General features: G+C 44.1%; 1 protein-coding gene across 3 annotated transcripts in view; it reads left to right on the top strand.

Moving 5' to 3' along the window:
* Nucleotides 1-26,905, top strand: part of GHR (growth hormone receptor) — a 229,765-nt gene that overhangs the window by 163,244 nt on the left and 39,616 nt on the right. For 2 of the 3 annotated variants that reach the window (XM_066378331.1, XM_066378341.1), the window contains exon 3: nucleotides 6,197-6,262. The exons of the other annotated variant lie outside the window; for it this stretch is intronic. In XM_066378331.1, the coding sequence (XP_066234428.1) occupies nucleotides 6,197-6,262 (66 nt within the window). The remainder of the gene's footprint in view (nucleotides 1-6,196; nucleotides 6,263-26,905) is intronic. 3 annotated transcript variants of the gene reach the window in all.

The raw sequence follows: 26,905 nt of genomic DNA, 5'->3' as shown, positions 1-26,905 counted from the left end.
GATTTTTGGACTATTAAATCAGTCTGACCCGATTGCTTTTTATTTTCTAATTCATTTTTTTAACATGAAATTTATTTTAATTTATTGTGTTTACATAGATTCTAGTGTACCCCCGAATACATCCTCCCCTCCCCTGTGTTCCCCAGTACATCACCCCTGCTGTCACATGGCATGGAGTGCTGCTAACTGCCCAGTGCTGGTGTTGACATCTCTGCTCTCCTCCATAATGAAAAGCAGTTCGGGGTGGGGGAGGGGGGACTGCTAGCTAGGCTGGGTTCTCCCTGTTCTTGTAGCAATTGGAAGAGAAAGCTGGAGGAATTGCTGCGAAGCTTTGTTGAAGGAAGATGCAGGCCAACTGAGACCCACATTCATAATTGACTGCTCTCTTTAGTACTCCTAAAAAATATATATTCCAAAGTGTGTTCTCCTTAAGTCTCTGCACATTTAACGGGTCATGTCACCCAAAGGGCTACATTTGCAAAGCCCAGTCCTGGGCTTGCTCTTTAATTGTGAGCAGATGTCCACAGTACATGCAGAAGCATGTGTCAGGGGATGTTTTTTAATTCTTATTTTTAATTTATTGTGTTGACATAGTTTCAAGTGTCCCACTCAATGTAACACCCTCTACCCACCACATTGTGCCCCCAATGCCCCATGCAGAGTCTCTTTCCACCTCCCTTTGCCCCTCCTCCCTCTCCCTCCACCCCCTTTCCAAATGGCTTTGCTACCCTGTTGTCTGTATATATGTTTTTGGCTAATCCCTTCACCTTCTTTGATCCCATCCCCTCTTCCCCCTCCCCTCTGACAGCTGTCCATCTCTTCCCTGTGACCCTGCCTCTGTTTCTATTTTGTTCCTCAGTTTATTATGCTTATTAGATTCCACATATAAGTGAGATCATAAGGTATTTGTCTTTCTCTGCCTGGCTTATTTCACTTAGCATAATAATCTCCAGGTCCATCCATGCTGTCACAAAAGGTAAGATTTCCTTCTTTTTTACTGCCGCATAGCATTCCATTATGTAAACGTGTCACAGCTTTTTTTTATCCATTCAGCCACTGATGGACACAGGGGGAGGTTTTTTAAAACCTCAGTAAAGAGAGCACTGCCAGTCAAGCAGGTGGCATGTGCAGCTTTGAGTTATTAGGGAGTTTCCCCATTCGTCCCACGAAGCCAGGGTCCAACCCATGAGAAAGGGAGGTGACCTCTCATTGCCCATCGATTCTTTTTACCTTGAGGCCCAGCCACTCCCAAAATACATTTACGACAGATGTGACGCTGTGGACTCATTTCAGCATGCACTTCTTTTTATGTGTGTGACGCTAGCTTCTCCAAAGCCTCTGTATGTTGTCTGTAAAGCAGCTTCTTCGGGTATTCAAAGGTCTTTGAAACCACCAGCTTCATTTCATGGTTCCTTTTTTGTTTGTGTGTTTAAATTATGTTGTGTTACACGCTCTCTGACTGTGGTTCAAGTAGCAAAGAAACAGACTCCTTCACGGTGCTTGGGGAGGTGGCACTGTCTGTGTGAAAGGCCCGAGGACTTTCAGTTCAGATGGCACAGGCTTCTTCAGAGCCGCCGAGAGTCATACTATGTATAAGATGATACACTTTAGTGGCAGAGGAACCATGGTAGGGAATTCAACCCAGATAAACACAAAAGAAAGGAAACTCCAGCCTAGAAGTGTCACTGCACTCAGGCCCAGGACTGGGTGCGCCAAGGGTGGCCATGACCACGAAGACAGTCAGAGCATAGAGTCACTCGGTGACAGAGCAAAAGGAGGAGCCTGGCACCCAGGGTGCTGTGGTCCTACCTGGTCCCTGGTGAATTAACCCCTGAAGAGTATTTCTGCCCGACAGGGTCTCCGCAGCCTGGCCCCCGGATACCGCTTTGCAGAATGTCTGCGGCACTCAGTAGATCAGCCCTTGCCCCAGAGAGGGCCTCCTGCCAAGCGCCAGCTGCCGAGTGGCTGCAGCGTGGGGGAGCCCGAGAAGGGGACCCAGTCGCCCAGTGACGACCTGGGCAAGAAAGCAGAATATGGTGAGAACTCCCCAACCTCTAAATGTGCGGAGTGATCACGTCACTCACGTTTTCTGACTTTGCCGGCCCCTTCAGAGGCAGCAGGGTGGTCCAGCGCATGGCACTCATGTGACCAGTGAGCTTGACTTGAGCCTTATTGGGGGGTCAGGTTAGAGGCAGATAAATATATACTTTAAACGGAATGCTCCTCAGAGATGACGGTCACCATTTAACAGAAAGGCAAAGGTGAACCTGGAAAGAGCTCTCAGAGTCTGAAATCCTAGCAGGGAAAATTTCTGGAATATGGTCAGGGATAAGCAGACTTCAAAAAGACAGAAAAAGTAGTCAAGCGAACTTGTGCTACCCAAGAGGAGAGACACAGTGTGCTGAGAAGAAACTTTTATTTCATTCCCTTTTAGCCCGAAAGCCAACATTAAAGCATTTGTAATACATCTTCATCTGCCTCAGTTAGCAAACTATTTTGCTGTCAGGTGCCACGCCCTGTGCTCCTAACAAACATTAGAGATTACAGCAGCTGTGCCCATCTCAAAGAACCTGCCACGTGGCCCAGGGCAAAGGAAACCCTCCGTGTGTCCTGGGGTACGGGCAAATATGCATTCACAACAAGAGCAGGAAGAGCAGGCCCGGGCTGTGGGGTGGAGGACAGCAAACCTGCCTGAGCAGAAAGGAAGCCTTTCTTAGGAAGTCTAACCCCCTCCAGCTGTATTGAAATAAAACTGTCATAAAACATTATGTGACTTTAAAAGTGTACAATATAATGATTTGATACATGTGTATGTTGCGAAACAATTACCACAATTAGAGGAAGTCTTCAAACAGAGATCCCTTGCCAGTTCAAACATCGTTACAACCATGAGCTAACAGAGCTAACAATTGCTGACATTGACCAGGGCTTACTGATGGCAGATGCCATGTGAGACCTTCCCTGCTCTCCTGCCATCATGTAAAGTCATGGCCATATGCCCTTCCTGGCACACCTGCTGTGTCTGCGCCCTCTGCCCAGGTTGGTTCTAAGTGCCGTTGCTGCACAGGCAGTCTGCTACGATCCTCGCCAGGGTGAGGTTCACCCACACGGGCTCCCTTGCTGTGCCTCAGAGGATGCACGCTCTTCCGGGAGGTGGAATTGACTGCATTTATCCCCCAGGCTGAACCTCCGACCCAGGGAGAGTTCCATCCCCACCCTCCCTCACACCACTTCCCTGGAGGCCCGCTGTCTACATGGGACCCGCATGGGGTCACGGGGGTCATGCTGGGCTTAGGACAGCCTCCTGTCCTCATATGTGCGAAGTCCTGAGTTCTCCGTGGGAAAGGTGTGCCCTTGCTTTCAGGGTAATGGCCAGTCATTATAATAGTGACAATAGCGATAACAATGACAAGACTAACATTTCCTAAGCACTTATCATTTTGTACAGTTAGTATCCTGCATCTACTAACTGATTTAAACCTTACATGTAGATGCTGTTCCTGTCCCCATTTTACAGATGGAGAAACCAAGGTCAGTATGTGCCATTGTCAGGAAGTTGAGGACAAGGTCAGACAGGTGTAAGAAAGGTTAAATCGTAATGAGCTCGGGTCCCTGTTCTCAGGCAGGTCTAGCGTAAGGAGCACCACTGCAGGGCACTGTAAAGCCGTTGTTCTCATGTTCACAGGACGAAAAGACCATCCGCGATGTGCCCTTGACTTCTCCTCCATGTCACACATCCCCAGTTAGCTGTCCCCCACACCCTCGCGACCGATCAGTGCTCCTTCCACACCCCGGCCGTCTGACCTTTGTGTCGTGGTTCTCTTGGCTCCAACTTCCCTTTCTCTTCCTCTTCATTGCCTGTTTCTCTTGAGATCAGCACCCATCTCAGGAAGTCACCTTCCCCAGGAAGCTTATCTGGACTCCATCACTGGAGCACCCCTTTCTTTAGAGAGCCTGCCCAGAAACAGGGTTCATTGAGGCGGGGGGCTGTGTTGTAACGCCGGCATTTCAAAGCCCCCGTACAAATATATCGGAGCTGTGATTCTCTGCCTCTCGTCACCCTTCGTTTGTTTTTCCCACACTGCCCCGTGTTTCTAGGCATTAAGGACAGCTTTGACACTAAGTAAAACCGACAACCGAGTGTGGCACCTCCATTGCTGGGACGGCACAGCTCTGTTTATTATGCGTTGCTCTGGTAACCGGTACCCTGAGCACTGGCATCAGCCTGGGGTCCTTCCCTTGGATGTCATCTGTTCCTTTTATGTCTTGATTCAGCTCATACTTTGGAGGGTGTTAGCTGAGTGAGGATTTTTGCTTTATGAAAATGTTAACCAAGTACTGACACCACGGAGAGGAGAGCACCAGATGTCTGTCTGCAGAGAGAGTGAACGTTCTGGTCTGTGCGGAGTCGAGTGGCCAGCACGCCCCACGCGTTTCCAGGCCTGAGGTTTGGCCCTGCATGCTCCCTGGGGCCTCATAAGTGACCCCCACATTCCACTGCAGTCCTCATGCTGGAGAAACCCGTCAGCTGTGCTGCGGAGTCGAGCCTGGAAATTGGTGTCTGTCCGTTCTCAGCGTCAAACTGGAAACTGAGACCAAAATAACACATAACAATTTGTGCTGTGCCGTCATTGACCTAATTTTCCTCTTCCTTTGAGTTGTGGAAGCTTTCTCAAGACTCACAGAGTTGTCAGTGGTCCAGGTCATTCATGGTTGGAAGTTATAGACAGATGCCAAACTTTGACCAATAATATGCTGTAGTGCTCAAATTAGGGCAAGGGGTAATAAAACGGTGTGCTCTGAAGTCAGCAAGGAAGGGGGTGTGGGGACGGGGTCTAGAATGCTAAAGAACCAGGGTATCAAGGCAGTGAGGGAGTTGAGGGCTTTGTCATAAAATGCACTTTTCCTCTCTGGTCACAGTAAAGTCAATGCGTATTTGTCATAATTCGCTATTGCAGTTGTGAGTAAATGAACTTCTACAGATGAAGCTAATAGTAAAATTTCAAAAGGGAATAAAAAGAAACGCTTTCAGAACTAACAGTCCTATACAATTTAAGATATTAATTCACCAAAGCCCACAAAGCTTGGCTTTACTTGGAAAAATCCCTTCACTGATGTGCCCAGACTGAAAAAAAGAAAACTGAAGGGTTAGAATTCTGTCGTGTTTAACAAGATGGTCTCCACTTTATCTATGAGGTTCTGTATTATGGATTCCAGACCTGTTTTTTTTTTTTTTTTTTTGGGGGGGGGGGGTGGAGAAGCATATTGAAATGTGGGTCAGGGCAGGTGGGTGGGATCCTCCCAACTCTGAAATCCAGGGAGGTGGGAGTGAATTCACTCACTGCCCGTGCCTCTTCCTTTCCATGCTCTGTTTACATGCTGGAGAAAGATTTCTTAGCACTGTTGCTGTTGGTTTCTGCTGAGGACCGAGAAACATCGTTTCTCAGCTACGAGGTAATGCCCAGTGCTCGCTGTGGGTTCGGCCCCTGTGGCCCCTTTGAGATGGCCCACAGACCCCGTGGTCAGAGCGGGGGAGTCCTGGAGAGACCCCCGGCTTCACCACATAAAAGTTGAGTACTTTTGTAGTTGAGACACTTGCAAAACAATCCATTCTGCAGTTTGGTGACGACTACCATGATTGTTTTCCATTTTTCCTGTTCTTAGTGCAGCCTAATACCAGGATAAATAAAAGTATAACTGCTTATATAATAGATGACTCGCTGCCCATTGCACATCATAAAGTCCTGTGTCTCTCTTGTCCAACTTTTCACGTCCCCTCATTCCTTCCCCACTCCCCAAGATTGCTCACATGTTTGTTGCTAAGGATAAAGTTTTTTTAAAAGAACTTTTAAAAAAGAAAAAATAAGAATTGATGTTCTTCTTTTTCATAAGCAAAACTCAAGTTTGGACTCAAATGATACAGGAAGACATTTTTTTCATTGTTCCTGACTGTGTCTAGGCGTGAGACCAGAGGTGATAAAGATCAGAATGTTTCCATTTGCTCTGGCATTTATGAGGTGTTTTTCTAGGGCAGGTGCAATTGTAATTTTTAAAAGAAAGAAAGGCAAAGAGGTAGGCAATTACTGTGAGGTTGGCCCTAGCCACCTTTTATCACTTGAAAGTGAGATTAGTAGTAGGGTCACATCAGACCATTTTTACAGGGTTGACTAATGGTTTTCCTCTCTTTCCGGTCCAGCCATATCAGCCATCCTTGACCCAGCAGCCCAGAGTCCGCAAGGAGTTCATCCAGGCCTCAGGACAAGTAAGAATCTTAATTTTTTTCCTCCTCTGGCAATATTGTCTATGCTTTATTGTAATTCAAGATCCCTTCTCTGTTTTATTTGGGATATAGTAACTGGACTGATTGAAACTGAACAGGGAAGACTGCTGCTTTCTTTCTCTAACTGGCTTGTCCTTAGAGGTCAAGTAAGGCCAAATTAATGAGACAGGGGGAAAAAAGATGAAATAACTTATTGTGGATCCACAATTAGTTTATTAAATTTAGGAACCTGCCTCTTTTTACAAATCCTATATTGTATCGTCATTGTTATTTTGAAATATCTCTTAACCCAGCCGTCACATTGCCCGTTAGATCTGTCCCTTCAACCAAATCGCCATATGCTCCAAAATTCTGCCTTGTGCGAGCTACCCCTTTCCCTGAAAATGCCTTTGCTATCCCCTTCTGGTCCTCCGACAGCCTCCAACCCCCCTCCCCCTCCCCAAGACTGAGCTCAGACATCAGCTCCAAGGGGCAGCTTCCCCTGTCCTCTGGGCCTGAAGACTTGTTGTGCCTCAGTTTTCATGGAACTTTGTCCACTGGTCCATGCTGGCCTTGACCTCATGATGTTTTAGCGTACCTGCTGATGCCATGCACAGGACTCAGGGAGTGGTGTGGACTGCATGAATTATGTTGAGCTTTAAGGCAAAACCCTCCTTTTATGTTTCTTCTAAATCCCTCACATGAACTAAAAACAAGAAAAAAAAACTGATCACATAGTATGCACCTTTAATTCAGATCTAGGGGCGGATTTTTTTGCCAAGTCCACATTTCACAGTGAAGGAAGGGAAGACGGACGGCAGGCCCGGTTGAGTTTGAGACACTGCTTTTTCGTTGGTAATCCTGGCGTCATGAAACCATAATTGGGATTTTATGACTAAATTGCAGAGTAAACGTCTAATAGGAGACGTAAATATCATTTCCTTGGCCATGACTCCGAGGGGCGGTTGATGCTGTTGGTAACAAATGTCATCCAGGCGTCAGATGTGCCAGATTGCAAACCCTGTCCAGCCCTCCTGGTTTAGAGCATCCGACAAGTTAATCTGCACCCTAATTAACACGTGGGGGTGAGACGGGGCAGCTAGTTGGTTGTGCTTGGGTTATCCCAGTGGGTAGGTTCCACAGTCTTTCCTCTGCAGACAGTGCGACTTCTTGCTAATTTCTGTAAGAAAATGACAAGGAGTCCGTGAGGAATGTTTTTCCAATGGTGCGTGCTTCATCCACACTGGAACCCTCCCCCCATACAAACATCATAAATACGCTGCCCTTCAGTACCCTCCCAAAGTGGTAGTGTGATTTCCCCAGCCATTTTCCATTTCCTTTGTCAAGTTGTGGGGTCTAAGGAGCCTACGCACTGAGCCTGGCTGAACTATACCACCTGTGGGTACGGTGGATGTGGAAAAGAAATTCCTGCCAGTCATTTGACGTGTGGTTAATTTTCTGTCTTTGTGATCAGCAAGACTACTAGCAAATTATCCTTCACCTGTGGCACGTCACACAGACCCTGGCCCTCCCTACACGAGGAAGAATCATGTCCTTCTTATCCAAAGTGACCTGCCCTCTATCCCAGGACTGGTTGGATAAAGTCACCCATGTCAATAGACATGTCTGTATTGATGGACACCTTCCACAGGGCACGTGCTTGGGCACATGGCTGCCTTTATCATTCAGGCACCTCACTGAGATGCGACAGACCCTGGTGCTCATGTCACCTCGCCATGTCGCTGTGTACACTGCCACTGTATCACAGAGTCAGTGCTCAAGAAATATTTTCCGGAAAGGAGGTACTATTTTTAAAAGTCCTGTGAGGACTTTTGAGCCCACACCCACAGGTGGCTGCATATTTCACCTGTGCAAAGGCACAGACATGAGCAGAGACAGTCAGGATCAGAAGGGCCTTGGGGAAGTTTACAGTTTAACGAGATATACAAGGCATTTTGTCATGCTTTAAGGAAGTAATGGTATGAACTTACCGCACAGAAAGCTGCTTTTTGCTGCTGGGAACAGTGATGAGGATGGCTGAAATCACCTAGAAAAAAGCAAACCTTTCTAGTGTTTCTGAAGAAAGCACCCCAGGGTGCTGTGGTGTGGCTCCATGTGCTTTGTGTTTTCCGACAACTTTATTTCTCTGTCCTCGCTAATTATTAGCAGAGGATTTGATGATCATTTGGGTCAAATACATGACTTATTAAACATGTATAGAGAGATAAAATTTTAGATGATTGCACATCTTTCTGAGGGGTGTGTTTCCTCTCATCATGAAAAGTCATTCCTTTTCACTGAATTTATCGCGTATTGCCATGAAAGCATAAATCTTGTGAGCAGTGGCATTTTCACCTCAGAATAAAATAAATATTTAACTGGAGGAAAATGGAAGTTTTCATTGACTGGCTTTTGGGCATAGAGTAGTCCAAGGCTTTATGAAAACAGACTTTGCAAACATAAACATCAATGACTGAGGTCCGAGTTAAGTTTTAAAAAGATTCCAAAAAGATACCATAGGAGATAGGCACAATGGGTGAATTGCTTACATTTTTATATGTGCACCAACAACTTCCTTCACCATCGGGACTTACTTCTCAATAAAGTGCACTGCTATGGAACAGAAATTCAATGTAGTAACCACCATCGTGCATGCTCGGGTCCTTACCGTGCTTTCTTAGCTGGACTCTTGTCCTAGCTTCCGGATTTTTCTTCCCAACTCCCCATTTTCCCTTGATCCCAGCTGTTCTCTGCTCTGCTCCACATTCATTCTTCCACCAGCCTCGGACCCAGCAGCACCTCTACCCGATCATCTTTGGTAGCTCACCAGTGTTTTCTAAATACAAAGACACCCATCTCCCCGGCACTCAAAGCCCACAGCATGGAGCCCGTGTGCGTTTCTGGCCTTATCTCCCCTGTGCCCTGTGCACACCCACCTTCATGGCCCCTGTGTTCCTGCTTCGTTCTATCCATTTGTAACGACTCCTTCACCAGAAATTCCCTCTTCTTGCCTCCCAATTGGGAAAAATCCTTCTTGGATTTTTGTCTTTGAGGCATATTTTAAATATCACTTTATCCAGAAAGCTATGCCCAGCTCCGAGAGAATGCATACTCCCATTTTGGATTCCCCATAACCCTTCTCTGTTCCCTCCCAAGAAGAAAGAATCCATACATGGTTCTGGAAGAACTCAGCCTCTGGAGCAAGACTGCTTGGTTCACGTCCCAGGGCTACTGCGTGCCCCGGCGCGATCTTGTCTGAGATTCAGAGCCTCTCTGTGCCTTGTCTCTGCTCTGTTTTGCTTTTATTTTTATCTCTAAAATAGAGATGCTAGTAGCACCAACCTCTTAAAGTTATTGTAAGAATTACAAGAGTTGATATATTTAAAGTAGTTAAAATAGTGTCTGGCCCTATGGTGTCGATCATAGTCTCTCGTGGCTCTTATTTTATTCCAACAAGTGTTAGAATTGAATATGAAATTTCTCTCATCCTTGACTCTATTTTGGATCTTAATATCATCTTCAGTAGTTTCAACCTGATGGAGACTTCCATGCACTTTCTATTCCTTCTTAATAGACTTTGCTGTCTTTAAGGACAGGGCTGTTTCTTTTTTTTTTTTTTTTTTTTTTTGATTTCTTATTTTTTTATTGATTTAAATTTATTGTGTTTACATAGATTCAAGTGTCCCACCGAATACATCCTCCCGCACCCCCGAATTCCCCTCAACATCCTTCTTGCCCCCTCCCCCAAAACCCTCCCCGCTTTCCTCCAGGATTTGCTCTTCTGCTCTCTATAATGCTGTTATGTATATATAATTTCACCAAGCTCTTTCCCTTCTCTGATCTCCTCCTCTCATCCCCTTTCCCTCTGTTCACTTGCCCACTGGTCCCTTTGATCCCTCCTCTGCCTCTATTCTGTTCCTCAGTTCACATTGTTCATTGGATTCCTCATATGAGTGAAGTCATATAATATTTGTATTTCTTGTCTGGCTTATGTCACTTAACATAATAGTTTCCAGGTCCATCCCTGTTGTTGCAAAAGGTAGTATTTTCTTCTTTTTCATGGCCCCATAGTACTCCATGTGTATATGTAGTACAGCTTTTTAATCCACTCGTCCACTGAAGGACACTTGGGCTGTATCCAGATCTTCATTATTGTAAACAATGCTGTCATAAACATGGGGATGCATTTCTTCTTTTGAACCAGTGATTTGGTGTCCTTGGGATATATTCCTATAATAAAAGTGGGATGGCTGGGTCAAAAGGCAGTTCCATTTTTAATTTTTTGAGGAATCTCCATACCATTTTCCACAGTGGTTGCACCAGTCTGCATTCCCACCAGCAGTGCAGGAGGATTCCCTTTACTCCACATCCTCACCAGCACTTATTGTTTTGTTAATGTGTCATTTGACTGGTGTGAGGTGATATCTCATTGTGGTTTTAATTTGTATTTCTCTAATGATTAGTGATGTTGAACATTTTTTCTTTTGCCTATTGGCCATCTGAATGTCCTCTTTGAAGTGTCTATTCATTTCTTTTGCCCATTTTTGATTCGATTATGTTCCTTGATTTCTCTTATCAATGCTTTATAAGGACAGGGCTGTTTCTTATACATCCTTGTAACCTACAGTATTAAAGAATAATTACTGGATTTTGCATGTACACACACACAAAAAAAAATGCAAAAAAAAATTTAAGTCAGGTTTTCCCAATATCTTACCCATGGGAGAGGACGTCCATGCCCATCAGCCATCCTTTATGGAAGGGGTGAAGTAACACAGGAGGGAAACTTCTCTTGTCTATTACTGTAAGTGGTTTTCCCAAAAGTGTCCCACGGAACCTTAATTCCAGGTCATGGCTTGGACGTCATGGTCTGGTCTCGGGGTATGTCACAGGACATCTCCGGTCATCACGGTGGTATCCTGTTGGTACTTTAGGTGCCCCACTCCTGCCTGCAACCCCTCACGACCCTCATGAGAGCTGAAGGACCCACTCAGCTTTTAAGCATTCTTTTTCATCAGATATTTTCAACCTTCAGGATCTCATTAGCTGACAAGACAGGTAAAATAAGCACAGCATAAAAGAAGCATGTCTGTGCAGGAGTGGCGTCTTAGAGGGATTGTGCAGAGTTTCTTCATTGCAGAGAGCTTGAGCTTTGACATGCATCAGAGAGAGCCACACTGACATCACGTTCTGACATTGAAGCTGACATTGAATTCTTGACAGTCCGTGTTTATAAACCACTCAGCCAATGATTCAGTAAGTAAGCACAGATGATGATGATCCCCATTAGGGGAACAGTGTTTATGTTGGCTCCCTCTTGCACCCAAACTAGTGGTAGCCCTTCCTCACTCACAAAACAGCGTTGATCTCCAGATAATGCCAAGCCTCCTACAGATGCGATTTGTTCCTGTCCCAAGCTTCTCTGAAGGAGGAAGAGGGCAGGTGGAGTTCTGTCCTTCAGAGGAGAAGAAGTGGAGGTACAGAGAAAACAGCTTTCTTGAGTCTATCCACTGACCAGCAAGAGAGCGAAGGAAATGCCCATCAGTGCAAAGCTTGCAAAGTGGGGTGTAGCTAATGCATGTTATTAATTCAAACAACAGTATTTCGTTATCTTAAAGGATAGACTGGGCAGTGACATTTTTCCAGCCTGAAATACCTAGAGACTACCTGCCAAGCTTCCCAGGGTTGGTGCTCCCTGTGCACGAACCTGCTTCCCCGTGCAGTGTTGGGAGATGAGGACTTATTGTGGGATGCATACCAGGGCTGTGCTTTCCCTTCCTTGCTCAGCCATAATCAGAAGAATGTGGAGATTGACCACTTGGTTTATAAGACACCTGTTCTCCTTTGCGTGCGTGCTGAGGCCAGTGGGGTGGAACTCTGGCATGGGACATGCGCGCATAGTTCAAGGTCAGCCTTCTCGAGCGCCAGCAGGTCCTTTCTGGTTGTAAACATATCCAGGCCTTCCATTTCTTCTGGAACCCAGACAGAAAGAACATAGTTAAGAATCTGTGGGCATCGGTCTCTAAAATCCTTGATCTTATTATTATTTTTTTAAGTCTGAGGAAAATGATTAAGCATCTCCCTAAAAATTGCAGTGTGTTCTCTATACACCAATTCCTGGTATGGTTTCTCTTCCAAAGCATGACACACAGTTTTCAAGGACGAAATCCAAGACAAACATTCTTTTACCCTGGGTGAACCCAATGGGCGGTGAGCACTTGGGAGTGACTCTTGGAAGTGAAAGTGTCCCAGCGTTGGTGGTGACTTTTGAGTCCTTCTGGCCTGCAGCCTCCTGGTCTGCTGGTGACAACTGCGGCTTCAAAGGCTGCACATAACCACAGCTCGCAGAGAGCTCCGGCTTCTGCACACAGAGGCCTCTTCAGGGAGGGACCCTGGACTCTGTCATTCCAGAATGGCCTCTGTCTGCACCAGCTCCTAGGGTGATGAACAGCTTTTTTAGATAATGTGTGCCATGCTCTGTGTGCTGAGAGAAAAAAATCATCCTACAGGTGTGCCCTGAACCTAATACAAATTTGTCTACATACTGAGAAAGCAGATTGTACATCACATTTATCAAAAGATTGATGGAAATCCAAGGTAGGTACCATTCAGCAGGAGTTCCAGTAATAGTGTGCCGAATGGCACATATGCAACATAATCCATATTTCAACTAGAAATAACTCAAAAAGTAATCAATTATTAAATAAAGAATTTATCACTTAGAAAAGAAGTAATACAACTTCAAAAGGGCTTTCAAAATATATAAATTATAGGAAATTAATTTCATGTAGTTCACAATATATGATACAAAATAAGCTAATTTTTTTGAAGATCAACGATCATTTAAACCAGGGGTTGGCAAACCATCCTCAGACCAGATGTTTGTTTTTATAAATAAAGTTTTATTGCAACCGAGCCATGCCCGTTTGTTTCGGATTGCCTGTGACTGCGTCAGGGCTACAATGGCACAGCTGGGGAGCTGAACCATAGACCATAGAGCTGCAAGCTTAAGATATTTACTATCTGGCCCTTTAATGAAAAGGATGCCAACCCCCATTTTAAACAGAAAAATGGATTATTTCTGTAATAACCTAGTTTATGGAACTAGTCATCATATTTGTATTGGCTGTGGTCTTTCAGTCTCCTGTAGAAAATTATTCTCAGTTCCGTAACTGACATAATGAGACTGCAGGATTCACTTTACAAATTGACTTCACCATAAACTCCTAGATTGTAAGAGGTGAAAGATTTATGTGATCTGAAGAGAAACCAGAATAAAACTCCTACGTTGTAACATAAGAGTAACAGTATCTCTAATCAGTGTGGACAGTACATTTTATTTATTATTATTATTATTATTATTAAAAGCATTCCATCAAATAAAAGCTAAGCCTCATTAAATGGGTAGTGATGAATGGGGTGGGCAACAGTTTGCAGTTGAAGTGTCTGAGCTGCACTATCACTAACTATCACATAATACACTACTCACAAAAATTAGAAGATCAGGGACCATGCAGATACTCCAGTACTTTCAGCCTTTTGTCTAGTGCATTTTCACCAATGAAATAAAAGTTGGTTTTGCATCTCATTTGCATAATTAAACAGCTTTCTTTGACTTGTCGTTTGCTTTTCTGATGTTATTGTTTAATAAAAAAACGATCAAGTGCTTCTTTTTTTATCACTTCATATTTATTTTGAAATATCCCCTAATTTTTGTGAGCAGTATATTATCCTATGAAGAGTAATAATCAACGTAAGCCACAGCTGCGGTGTGAGGGCAAGCTCGACTTGGCAGGTTTGCAGGTCTTTCATAAAGTGGGTTCATGATGAAGACTAAAGACGGGCAGCTCTCTTGGTAGGAAATCATGTGCTTTCGAAGACTCCCAAACTCAAAAATCTCACGTAATAGATGTTGCAATTTGGATGAATGCCTTCACAAACCCTCGGGATGTTCGCAGGTGGCATTCACGTCTTTACTGTGACAGGCTATCTTTTGGTTTTTCATGCATCGTGGAGAAGCAGCCTTTTACTCTTCTTTTCTGCCTCACCGAATTTGGATTAAGGTGAGAGCAAATATTTGCAGGATTGGCCACCTGGGCTTGTGTTGTCAGCACACGGCTTTGTGCACCTGTCACCATGAAACTTCTGCCAGGGAATGGAGCAGCACCTGGATAGCATTCTTACTGTGCCTGAACTTTTTTTTCCTGAACTCCAACAGCTTTCAAAGGTTTGCATCTCTTATACTGACTTCCAATGGCTTGTGTGCATGGAGTGTCTTCCCTTCTAGACTGGAGGTGCATTTGAAGGCACTAGCTGAGCCTTCCTCATCTTTGCACACTCTGCTCTCTTTCCCATGACTTCCACAGTGACTTACACAAAATGAGAGCTTACTGTTCATTAAATGAATATCTTGCTGAGGCCTGGAACTACTTGAAAGTGAGTGCAGAAGGGGAGAGAGAGCCGTTAGCACGGATTGCATGGTGTTTGAGCATGGCATTCCCCCCAATGCTAACACTAACTCAGATGAGTAACTTAATTCTTTCCTCAACTCCAAGAGCAGTGGTTGCATTTGCTCTCCTACCATGTTTCTCTTATGGGGAAAGGCAGGGAAGAGGCCCCACCGAAGTTTTGGAGGTGTTCATGCTTATCAGACAGTAGGGGTTATGGCGAACGTTGTCATTGGTTCCAGGTGGTGTCACGGGCTGTGTGCTGAGGACTTTGGAGTTTGGGAAGTGGGAGGTATGATTTGTCATATGTATGCACCTGGCATACTGCCAATATGCTGTGAGCTTCAATTTCTCCATCTGTACGAGGAGATAGCAACATCTATCTCAAAGGAACACAGAGGTGCGCAGAAAAATTCCTGGCACAAGTAGGAGTGGAATAATTGTTAGGTATTTTATTCTTTTGGCTGCTGCTGTTACTATTACTCCTACAGTAAGAGTACTGCTCGCAGGCTGTGTCACCGGAAGTGCTCCACATTCTTCCTCTCCGCTTACCAAAGCTTGTTTCCTATTTATTTAAGTTTATTTCCATTCTCTGGAAGGGTGGAGAGGATGCTGGATCTAATATAGCATATCTCATATCTGAGTCATATATATACATTATTAGGTGAATGGAAGGGAAATAGTGAGGCAGACTCCCTCGTGTGCCCTGACAGGGATCCACCAGGCAACCACATCTGGTGCTGATACTCAAGTACTGATACTCAAGTACTGAGCTACTTTTAGTGCCTAAAGCTGATACAATCAGACCAACTGAGCTATCCTCAGTGCCCAGGGCTGACACTCAAACCAATCGGGCCACTGGCTCTGGGCGAAGAAGAGGGAAAGAAGGGGAGGGAAGCAGATAGTCCCTTCTCCTGTGTGCGCTGACCAGGAATTTAACCTGGGATGTCCATACACTGGGCCGTCACTCTATCCACTGAACCACTGACCAGGGCCAAGTCATTTATTTTTTAAGGAAATAAAATTCTCACAGATTCCAGAGAATGCCTGCACAGCCCAGGTTGAGAAAAAGAAAAAATTTTTAAATAAATTTGGATGTTATAGATATAACTTTTAATTATTATTTAACTCTACAAAAAGCACAAAACTTAAGTTTGTCTCCTGAAAGACCCTCATTTGAGAAGTCCTCCTTTTGTGTTCTGCCGTGAGCACCTCAGTGTGGACCACAGGCGAGACGGTCCTTTAGAAGTCGACCTTTAAAGGTAGATCAAGGGGCATTGGAAGGAAGGGACTGAGGGGCCCACCGGGTCACAGCGGGCACCCCCTGATGGGTGAGGTAGTGGGCCGGAGGAAGGGCCGCCTGGGGCTGGCTTCATCGCGTCGCAGTCCTGCCTCCCAGCTCCCCATAGGCAGGTTAAGTAAAACACCTATCACCATGCTTGACGACTAGTAGAAAGTTGTTCCATTTCCTTCCTCTTTCCCCTCAAAAAGACTGTCCTAGCTGTAGAAGAGGCGAGGCTCTACAAATAGCTAAAAAGTGTACATCCCAGAAAACTTTTGCTGCTTTTCTAAAGTACAACTTCTCCCTCTTCCTGGGCTAAAGTCAGTGCCAAGCCTTTTCCTCTGAACTTGTAGAATATGTACAGCCAGGATGAGTCATTTGGCAGTAATCATGTCTTCTTTTGATGGTAGGATTCCTTTCTATGCATAGACCTATACACTCCTGCAGTCCCACACTTAAAATTTGCTTCCAAAGTTCATCTGTAAGGAGGCTTTCCAGATCAAGTTAAACAGCAGCTACAAATAATATATAACTCATGGTTAAGTCCCTGGGCCAGCCTATGAGCCCGTTTGACTCGCGCTGCGGGTGGAGAGTGGCCGGCTCAGCGAGCTTACCAGGAACCCTGTCAGGAGGAATGCTTCCCACACCATTTCATCCTGCCCCACGACCCCTCCCCTCCCATGACACTCCACTCCAAATACCCCACCATTCCTGAGGAGCCAGCTGGGGCAAAATGTTGAAATTCTTCTTTGGTACCCTCCCCAGAATGTGGGATTTGACTGAAGAGTCTTCGTGAAACTACAGTGAGCCTCAGTGTGAGAAATTGCCAAACAGGAAAACCAGGGTGGCACCCCCAACTCCTTCCTGCCCTGCCGCCATCTCCTTGCCCAGGTCTTTATGAGAACCCGGGCCTTATTTATCAGTCACCATTCTCGACAGGACTGGGGAGATATCCCCCACTCCTTTTGGGAAACCAAAACCTGAGAGGGAAGAAGTGCATCCGAAAGGTACCCAGGGAAGTGAGGCTGCTACAAAGAGAACAATTGGGGAAAAGCAAGAAAATGTACTCAGAGGAATGGAATTGGGGGAAGGCAGAAATAAGCAGCCCCGGCGCAAGGAGCTGATAGAAATACGGACACTGAGCCCAAGAGCAGTAGAAGTGAGTTAACAGGACTGGGAAGTAGAGGAAACTGAGATTTCTCAAGTTACCAAAAGACAGGAAGCCCGGGCTTGTTCAGGCTGCAGAATGGGAGTTCTCTTCAATGGGGTCTGCAGGACTCATGAAACAAAAGCTGATTTTCCTCTCTCCCCTTCTGTGCACACAGCCTGGACCATCACTGCCCCCTGTAATAAGTAAGAGCTTCTGATATACCTCATAAAGGATAATCCAAAAATATGATATTTTCTTTGGGACTACTTTCTCTGAGAAGCCAAAATCTGGAGAACAGAAACAGAGGGCTTCATTGGTCCAGAGCAGGGGTCGGGAACCTATGGCTCACAGGCCAGATGTGGCTCTTTTGATGGCTGCATCTGGCTTGCAGACAAATCTTTAATACAAAAAATAATAATGTTAAAAATATAAAACAATATCAGGTATTAAAATCCATTCATTTCCTACTGCTCATGTTTATGGTTGCGGGTGGCTAGAGCCAATCACAGCTGTCCTCCGGGACAACACCAAATTTTTATTGGATAATGCATAATGTACACGGGTCGTTGCATGGCTCTCATGGAATTACATTTTAATATATGTGACGTTCATGGCTCTCTCAGCCAAAAAGGTTTCCGACCCCTGGTCCAGAGCCACAGCAAAAGCCTAGCATCCAAAGAGGATGTCAGTATGGGCAGGTGTCCAACGCTTCAACCCCCAGACCGTAAAGTGGTGGTTCTGGTGGGTGCGCCCATCGCAGTCATCTGTGGACATTTTCAATAAACACAAATGCCAGGCATCTACTTCATATGTACTGAATCAGTCTCCGTGGACAGAGCTCAGATACATTGTATTAGTTATCTAGGGCTGTTCTAAGTAATGACCCTAAACCCGATGACTTAAACACTAGAAAGGTATTCTCTCACAGTGATGGAGGCCAGAAGTCCAAAAGCAAGGTGTCATCAGTGTTGGTTACTTCCAGAGGCTCTGATGGAGACTCTGTCCCCTGCATCTCTCCTGGCTTTGGGGACCTGCCGGCAGCCCTTTGGTGTTTTGCGGTCTGTAGATATAACTGTCCAGTCTCTACTGCACATGGCCTTCTCCTGTGTCTCTGTGTCTGGTGCCCTGTTCTGCCCCATCAGGACACCCATCTCTGAATTTAGAGCCCTGGTCCATCATAATCTTCTCTTGAGATCCTTACCTTAATTACATCTACAAAGACCTTTTTCCCAACTAAGGTCACATTCAAAGGTACCAGGGGTTACCCTGCAGACATATCTTGAAGGGATACAATTTAACCCATCACATATGCATTTCCTGATATCCCCTCCACAAATGACTCTGTACACTCCTGCAAAGGACTCCACCTTTGACATATTAGCCCCTCATTTCTCCAGTGCTTGGGTAATGCTGGAACATGCCAAGTTACACAGGCTTCTCTACTGCATAGCCACAGTCTCCAGTTTGGATGAATAGTAGATATCTAAGGGAAAGAAAAGAAGCATAGAGCTTCCTGAAAACAGTGGACCAGGGAGCTTCTCTTCACCGTCTCCAAGGCCACTGGTGTTCCAAGGAGTACGGGCTATGGGCGATGGTGACACTTCTGCAGCTGGGCTCAGGGATGCGGGCATTCGAGTCTACTGTAGCCTTCACACATTTAGATCACAGGTGTTTGTACTGAGCCTTCCCTGAGTGCGAGCACATCCTTCATTAAATATCCACAGAGGTTCCCCGAGGATGGGCTTGTATGCATGGATTTTCAGAGGTCATCTAGTCACTGGTCCTGACTTCAGCCATTGCTCTAGAGGGAGCTTGGTAAAATATTAGGGAGATAGAGCAGATATAAAAAAGGAATAGAAGGAAGAAAGGTAGCCTAGATTACACATTGTGCTTTTTATTTGAAAACAGCCCAGAATAACTAAAAATGGAGAAATGACTTCATCATTTCTATTCTTATAATTCTAGTCCCTTAAAAAGGGTATCAAAACATGATTCATCAGTGAGTTCATAATGATACTTTTTCCAAAAAAATGGTCTCCCTTGGAGGTCACTAAGGCTTATTATTCTAAAAACAGGCACATTAAAGGATAAAATCAGGACATTGCCTTGAAATTTTGTACAAATTGCATTTTAGAGTAACTGAATTGTTGATGAAGGAAAGTTGCTTTCTTTTTGTAGCTTTGGTTTTTTCCTTATGTAGACTTGGTCAGCTCATAACTGCGGATGAAATGATAGGATTAGAGAAATCACCACTTGAGAAGCCTTAGGGACATAATGGATTTAGGCAAGACTATCAGTGAATGACAAAGTATTTAGGTGTACTCTATTCCGAAGTGTATCAGGCTGACAACACTTTCAACCCAGATCAATCTTATCATCATCTGATATCGTGTGTCCAGCCTCCACAATGGACTCTTCCCAGGAGAGTTGAACCAAATCAAATTAAGCCTCTAGGTCTTACTGCCAGTGTATAGGAAGTAACAGGGATAGAAGAACATTTTAAATAACTTTTTAAGAATGAAATAAGCTAAAGAAAATGATCATCAACCCCCCCCCCAAAAAAAAAATGATGTAATAAAAAGGAGAAGTGTCCTGAATTTGAACAGACTTAAGAGACATTGCAGGCAGAGGCCTAGTTTACAGTCTGATTCAAACAAATAAAATGTCAAAAGATATTTTTTAGATATCTTTGGAAATTTGAGCACTAACTGGACATTTAGGTGATATTGAGCTCATTATTAATTCATTAGGTATGATACTGGTATTTTTTTCTTTTTTAATAAGAAGAGTCCTTAGCTTTTAGAGATATATGAATAGGGAGTTCTGGTTGGAAGCAGACGATGGAAACTACAGGTAGGAGAAGGACACAGGATTGGTCAAGTGCTGATATTGTGGAAGCTGGTGAGGAACATACAGTGGTTCATTAAACCATGCTCTTTAAATATTTCTGTATATTTACAAATATCCATGATAAAAATAGAGTAAGTTCCTCATAAACAGATGGTCAACCCTATTCTCAAGTAAAAATAATTCTCATTCCCAGTGGAACCCATAAAATTAGCCTAACTAGTGACCAGACTTTTATCTCTGAAAAGTGGGGAGAAAGCCCTTATAAAAAACACATTAGTTAGAGAATTGCTGTGGGGAAACCAGGAAATTGTTAGAGTTCTGGCTAACAAGACATTGGATGGGTTGTGCTGAAGGCTTCATGTTGAAAGACATCCTTGTTTTTAAGTGGCAAGGAGAAGTAAAGACTTGGCTTGAATTTCAGACCTATGGCTCTACGTCATATCTGAGCTAAAGATGTCATTGCTACTATTATATAGCACAGTGATATGTGCTTGCATGTAACCTCTGTGATGGGCCTAATGTTGGTACAAGAAATTCCCTAAAACTGAAGTCACATTATAGTAAACATGACTGCATCCCAGTAGAGACTCCAAGACAATGTGGCCATAGAGCATTTACATTCTGTCCCCTTGAATTTGCCTCTTACCACTCCCAAAAGCAGAAAAGAATGAAAGATAACCAGCAGGCTTTGGATTAAATCACAAACCAGAGAGAGAGTAGATGAGAGGAGAGAGGACCAGTTAGTTAGTTGTAATTTTATAAATGGAGCCTTTCCTCTTCTTTCTACTTTCTAGCTATTTGCTCTTGAAGCCACAACTTGAAGGCTTGCCATTTACAAGCGTACAGAGCACTTGGAATATGGCCACCCCTGCGCTTGTCCACACCTCGTGGACTGCTTTCTTCCCACTCACCTGTGTCCCACTGTCCCGGGTCAAAGGCTGAGAGGCTGAGAGCAGTGCAGTAGACTAACTATGCAAGCTCCCAAAATAAGAAGAAATCCAAATGAGAACCAAAAATAACAGGATTTCATTTCAAAGACTATTCTGTTCCCTCTGCTGACTGATTTGTAGGTGCCTGGGGCTCAGCTCTCTGATGTTGCAGAACCAAGGAGAGGAATCGTTTGCACCATATGCATCCATCCATTAGCCTGAGAGCTATAAAAATTGGTTCATAATTTGGCCTACTCTTAAAAGAAAACCATACACTTGAGAAGAATTCCTAAAATAAAACAATGGAACACGTGCCCACATGTGTCCTCCCACCTAGTTAGTCATCCCTTATGGCTTCCCACTACATTTTCTTCTTTTCCTCCTGCCATTGATGTTTCGTGGAGCAAGAGAAATCGATGAATGCCAAGGTTTTATGAAACATTTTAAACAAGAGGCTTTGGGCGAGCAAGGGAGAGGTGCAGTGGAAATGATGTGTCTGCCCGTCAACATCAGGGAACTGACAGGTGCTCTCTCAGAGTTGAAATAACCCAGCAAGTGTAACCCCAGCAAATTCCACTCGGCCCATTCTTCTCCTTTCCAGACTGGGCTCATGACCATATATTAAGGAAAACAGTGGCTCTCAGTCTTCAGCTGATTGGCTTAAGTAAATAAGCAAAGCACAGGTCTCAAAGATAATAGAGGCCAGTTCCATGAGAACAGAGATGTCTTCTTTGTCCCTGGCAGTTTAGTTGGCACCTAGAACTGGCCCATAGTGGATATGAATGAAATGGGTCTGAAAGGAATGAATGGTCCCACAGGACAGAAGTTTCCTATGCTTGGATGAGTCATTATCCTATAGGCTCAGAATCTAGATAGAAAATATTGCCTTGATGTTAGTCCTGCTAATAGACTTAGGTGCTTGGGGATACCCTGCAACAAAGCAAAGCAAGCGAGTCTGTCGCTGAGACCACACAGTGGCCACCAGCAGGCCAGTCCCCATCACCTTGCCAATTCCTAGATTTTCAAATCACTGCGGTAAGCAGACTGGGAATCATGTCTCCTATGCTTTCTCATACTGAGGTTTTGGGGTGTTATTTTCTTTGTTGGCTTATTGCTATCTGAAATTGCTCAGATAAGCTTTTGAAGACCATAACTCTCCCATGACCATGCACTTCTGTTGTTAACAGAGGAGGCGGATGAATCACTTAAAATGAAACAAGTCCATCCTCTTTAGCACACCGTAAACATAGCTTTGGCTTTGACTGTGATTATAGTGTGTGGGTGATTCTGCTGAGAAAATGGTATAATTATAACATTATGGTTGACAGCCGTCTAAGTAGAAAACACTAAGTTGTACTGTGCAGAGTTTTAGATGGGATTAAGGTCCTTTTTCAATATGAATCACACTAATTAGCCAACTGCAACCAAGAGTTTTGTAGTGTGATATTAATAGTATAATAAAATCCAGGGCCAACGTAAAAATGAAGGGAAACTCCGATGCCTTTCTTGAATTGCCACATGTTCCTAGGCATCTTATGCAAACGTGTAACGCGGAGTGGAGAGGTTCACCAACACGAAGGTCATGTGAATGCGGTCACAAGAAGCTGGCTGAGAAAAATCAGCATTCCAGCTTGTTTTCCCCTCTTCCCTCCTGACAAATGCCCGTACAGAAGTGTATCAGGTGCCTAAAGTTTTGTTTGCTGGAATATGGCTCTCTGTACTTTTTTTCACAGACTTATGCAATGGTCCTAGATTTTATGCGACCACAGACTTAAAAAGACAGTGTTCTCTATCCTGATTACGTATGGATGACACAATGCATTTGTCTGGTCTTTGAAGTGTAAAGTTAAATTTGTACTTTTCTCTGTGTGTAAAGTTTATCTCAATTAAAAAAAAATCTTTTTAATTTTTAAAGACCAGAGATTTCTAGCAACAAGAAATACAAAGAAATAGAAAGAGCATTGTCAGGAAATCAGGTCTGGGGTACATGCTCTACCACGTGAAAGTCAGGGACCTCTTGAAGCCTTGTTTCCTTTCTTTTCAAAAGTGGGAATGTTTCTATTTACACTGGATGAGGTGTGACAAAGACGTGCACATTCCTGATGAGTGTTCTAGGACTCTGTTAGTCCTAAGGAGTTCTGAGGTTTATTCTCAAAGGAGAGAATGTTAGGGTTGCTCCACACAGTGAAACCGAGTGGTGGAGAGCGGCATGAAACCAAGCGCTCTCCTGTGATTTTCTCTGGTGGAGAGGGGCGTGGTCAACCCTGCAGGGAGTTTGCATATGTGCACACAGGTGCTTTGGAGGGTGAAAAGGAAGATGATTTGTCTTTCTGACTTCATCTCTGTTTCTGACTGTTCTTGGAGACTTATTCATCTCTTTGCCTCAAGCCTCAAAACCGGGATTCCTACCCTCCCTTTGTTAATAAACATCAGAAAACTGAGGTTTCACTTAGCATTGTCTTACCCCACTCCCTTGGTCTGTGGCTTGTTCTAAATGTATAGTAATAATGATAATGGTAGTAGTTGTGGTGATTTTATTTTTATTGTAATTGTTATTAAAAAAAAGAGGAGGAGAAATAGCTATAAATGTAAGGGGTTTCTGCACTGGATCCACAGCTCACACAAAAAGTGCCTGCGGACTTGGGTCGTCTTCACTCTGCTTATTTCGTGGCGTCCTCGACAGACCGCAGCAGCTGGGGCTACCTTTCAAGCCCTTAAGATTTTGTCTTAAATCTAACCAGTATTTCTTGTTCCTGGAATCAGTAATGATCACCTTTTCTGTCTGAGAGGCTCTGAGAGCACACATGGTTTTCCTAAAATTTCACTCGAATGAGAGGAGTGTTTGAAAAGATGAAACTCAAAGGAGCCATGGTAGAGACTGCTAACTTGCTGCTACGTTCTAGCTTGGACAAGTGGCACTTGGACAAGTCATTTGCCTGCTGAGCCTTGAGAAGCTACTGATCTGTAAACAAGGATAAATACTACCTACTTTAGAAAGCTTGCATGAAAATTTCCACTGATCATAATATTAATTTCCTTCCTTTTTCTTTCCAGCTTTGAAAATACATGGTGTAGGAAGCCTTTACCATTTCATTAACCCAAGAAAAAAAGTATATAAATATACCAAACTCAAGATATGAGATCTTTCAGAATATTTTTAAAGGGATACTAATTTGGAATTTTATAAATGGAATAGGAGTATTTGTAAAATCATGATAATGATAATTGATTTAAAATAAACAAAATAGCTTAATTAATATATCTAGAGGAAAAAACTGAAAATAAATATTCAACAAAAGAGGAAATTATTAAAAGGCCCTGGATATTTGCCAAGTAATGCAGAGCCGTAAAACCCCACTTAAGAGGCAAAGCCAAAAGGCCTGGTTCTCTTAGAGGGGCTCCTGAAAACAGACATCTGGAAAATGATGGTCTGCTCTCTGGGCCTCGTTTCCCACTCTGAATAAGAACAGCCAGATAATGAAAGGAGATGAAATGATTTCTCAGAACTGGTTAAAAAATGAAATCCAAAAAGCCTGATCCTGGGCATGGAATGAGGTGATTTCTGCAGACATTTTTAAAAATAACAGAGCCCAATCCAGGGGTTCGGTTTGACTTCTATAAAGCACTGAGACAGGTTAGAAAACTGAGGATGTTCTGAAAATCCCATTTACTTGGTGGTAAACCAGCCATCCAGGAGAGAAACCATAGGTCCTTGTTTTAAGAAATGTAGATTTCAGTTGGAAGAAACAACTGGAAAGGTTGGTTTCGATCTTCAACCTCCTAGTGAATGGGGTGTATTTACTGAGCACCTGTTACAAGCATAAAATTATCTTAACTGGCTCAGGAAGGAGCCAGGGATTAGAAAGAAAGAAGCTAAGACCCCTGGACCTGAAGTGCTTATAATTTACTGAGGGCTTTTTGTCCCCATCTTCCTTACACTGTGATGTTACCAAAGTCATCTAAGACAGTGGTCCCCAACCTTTTTTGGGCCACGGACCAGTTTAATGTCAGAAAATATTTTCACAGACAGGCCTTTAGGGTGGGACAGATAAATGTATCACGTGACCGAGACAAGCATCAAGAGTGAGTCTTAGACGGATGTAACAGAGGGAATCTGGTCATTTTTAAAAAATAAAACATTGTTCAGACTTAAATATAAATAAAACAAATAATGTAAGTTATCTATTCTTTCTCTGCGGACCGGTACCTAATGGCCCACAGACCGGTACTGGTCCACGGCCCAGGGGTTGGGGACCACTGATCTAAGAGGCCACATAAATTGACTGGGGACAGTAGTATAGAAAGCAACAAGTGACACTTAAATGTTGCCATTACAGAGCCCCGGCCGGTTGGCTCAGTGGTAGAGCGTCGGCCTAGTGTGCGGAGGACCCGGGTTCGATTCCCGGCCAGGGCACACAGGAGAAGCGCCCATCTGCTTCTCCACCCCTCCGCCGTGCCTTCCTCTCTGTCTCTCTCTTCCCCTCCCGCAGCCAAGGCTCCATTGGAGCAAAGATGGCCCGGGCGCTGGGGATGGCTCTGTGGCCTCTGCCTCAGGCGCTCGAGTGGCTCTGTTCGCAACATGGTGATGCCCAGGATGGGCAGAGCATCGCCCCCTGGTGGGCAGAGCGTCGCCCCTGGTGGGCGTGCCGGGTGGATCCCGGCCGGGCACATGCGGGAGTCTGTCTGACTGTCTCTCCCTGTTTCCAGCTTCAGAAAAATGAAAAAAAAAAAATGATTAAAATGTTGCCATTACATTCACGACCCTAGTTATCCTGGGGCATTTGCAAGTAAGGACAGGACTTGCCAGAATGCCAGTACCAGCCCATTTCAGGTAATGGAGTTATTTGCTCCAAACAGTTTCACTGTATTATTAAAGTAGATCGGTTGGGACTAAAAAGTAATAAGATTGAGTTTCTTATGTGGCTCATGAATTAATGAAAATATGAAGATAATTCCCAAAGAAAAATTTAAAACCAGTGTTTGAGCAGTAACAACTATATTAGGATTTATTTAAAAGTTCTTGAGGTCCTCGCTTTTAAAGTTGATGTTACTTAAATATATGCATGCTGGCATAAAGAGTAAAGTGATGTTTTATTACTTCATGATCACATCAAGCACTAACAATTGAAATAATATTTGTGACATCAGTCTCTGCAGTAACAATATCCAGCATATGGAAGTCTTGCTCTATGAAACATCATTGCTGTAATCATTCTTGGCTGTCTTTGGACCCTAAGCCTGATTCCCCAAATAAGTGGGTAACAGAGCCTTCATTTTGACCACCTTTTCAAGCATTGTTAATACATGAGTCCAAATAACCACACAACTATAAACTCCAAGGTGATCTTAAATGGTTATAAGTCTTCATTAAAATAAGCTGGACATACCATATCTGCTCCCTGGGGACTTTGCAGGAAGAAAGTGGAGTTGTCAAATAGGGGAAAGAGATCATGGGAATAGGGTTGGCCTATTTCTCTTAGCCTAGTAAAAAGGGTCCTGTTTGGGTATTAAAAATCACTAGAATGAGATTGCTGGGTCATGATTTGGCTTTGGGTGATGGATATACAACACAATTGACTATTGAAATGATGTAGTGATGTTTGCCTGAAACCTATGTTCACTTATTGATCAATGTCACCCTGTTAAATTTAATTTTCTAAATAAAAATATTTTTAAAATCCCTAGAGCCTGACCAGGCGGTGGCACAGTGGATAGAGCATCGGACTGGGATGCCGAGGACCCAGGTTCGAAACCCGAGATCGCCAGCTTGAGCACAGGCTCATCTGGTTTGAGCAAAGCTCACCAGCTTGGACCCAAGGTCGCTGGCTCGAGCAAGGGGTTACTCAGTCTGCTGAAGGCCCGCAGTCAAGGCACATATGAGAAAGCAATCAATGAACAACTAAGGAGTCGCAATGCACAACAAAAAACTAATGATTGATGCTTCTCATCTCTCTGTTCCTGTCTGTCTGTGTCTGTCTATCCCTCTCT

The sequence above is a fragment of the Saccopteryx leptura genome, chromosome 1 (genome assembly GCF_036850995.1).
Source record: "Saccopteryx leptura isolate mSacLep1 chromosome 1, mSacLep1_pri_phased_curated, whole genome shotgun sequence".
Classification (NCBI taxonomy): Eukaryota; Metazoa; Chordata; class Mammalia; order Chiroptera; family Emballonuridae; genus Saccopteryx; species Saccopteryx leptura.
This window is presented reverse-complemented; position numbering and strand designations above follow the sequence as displayed.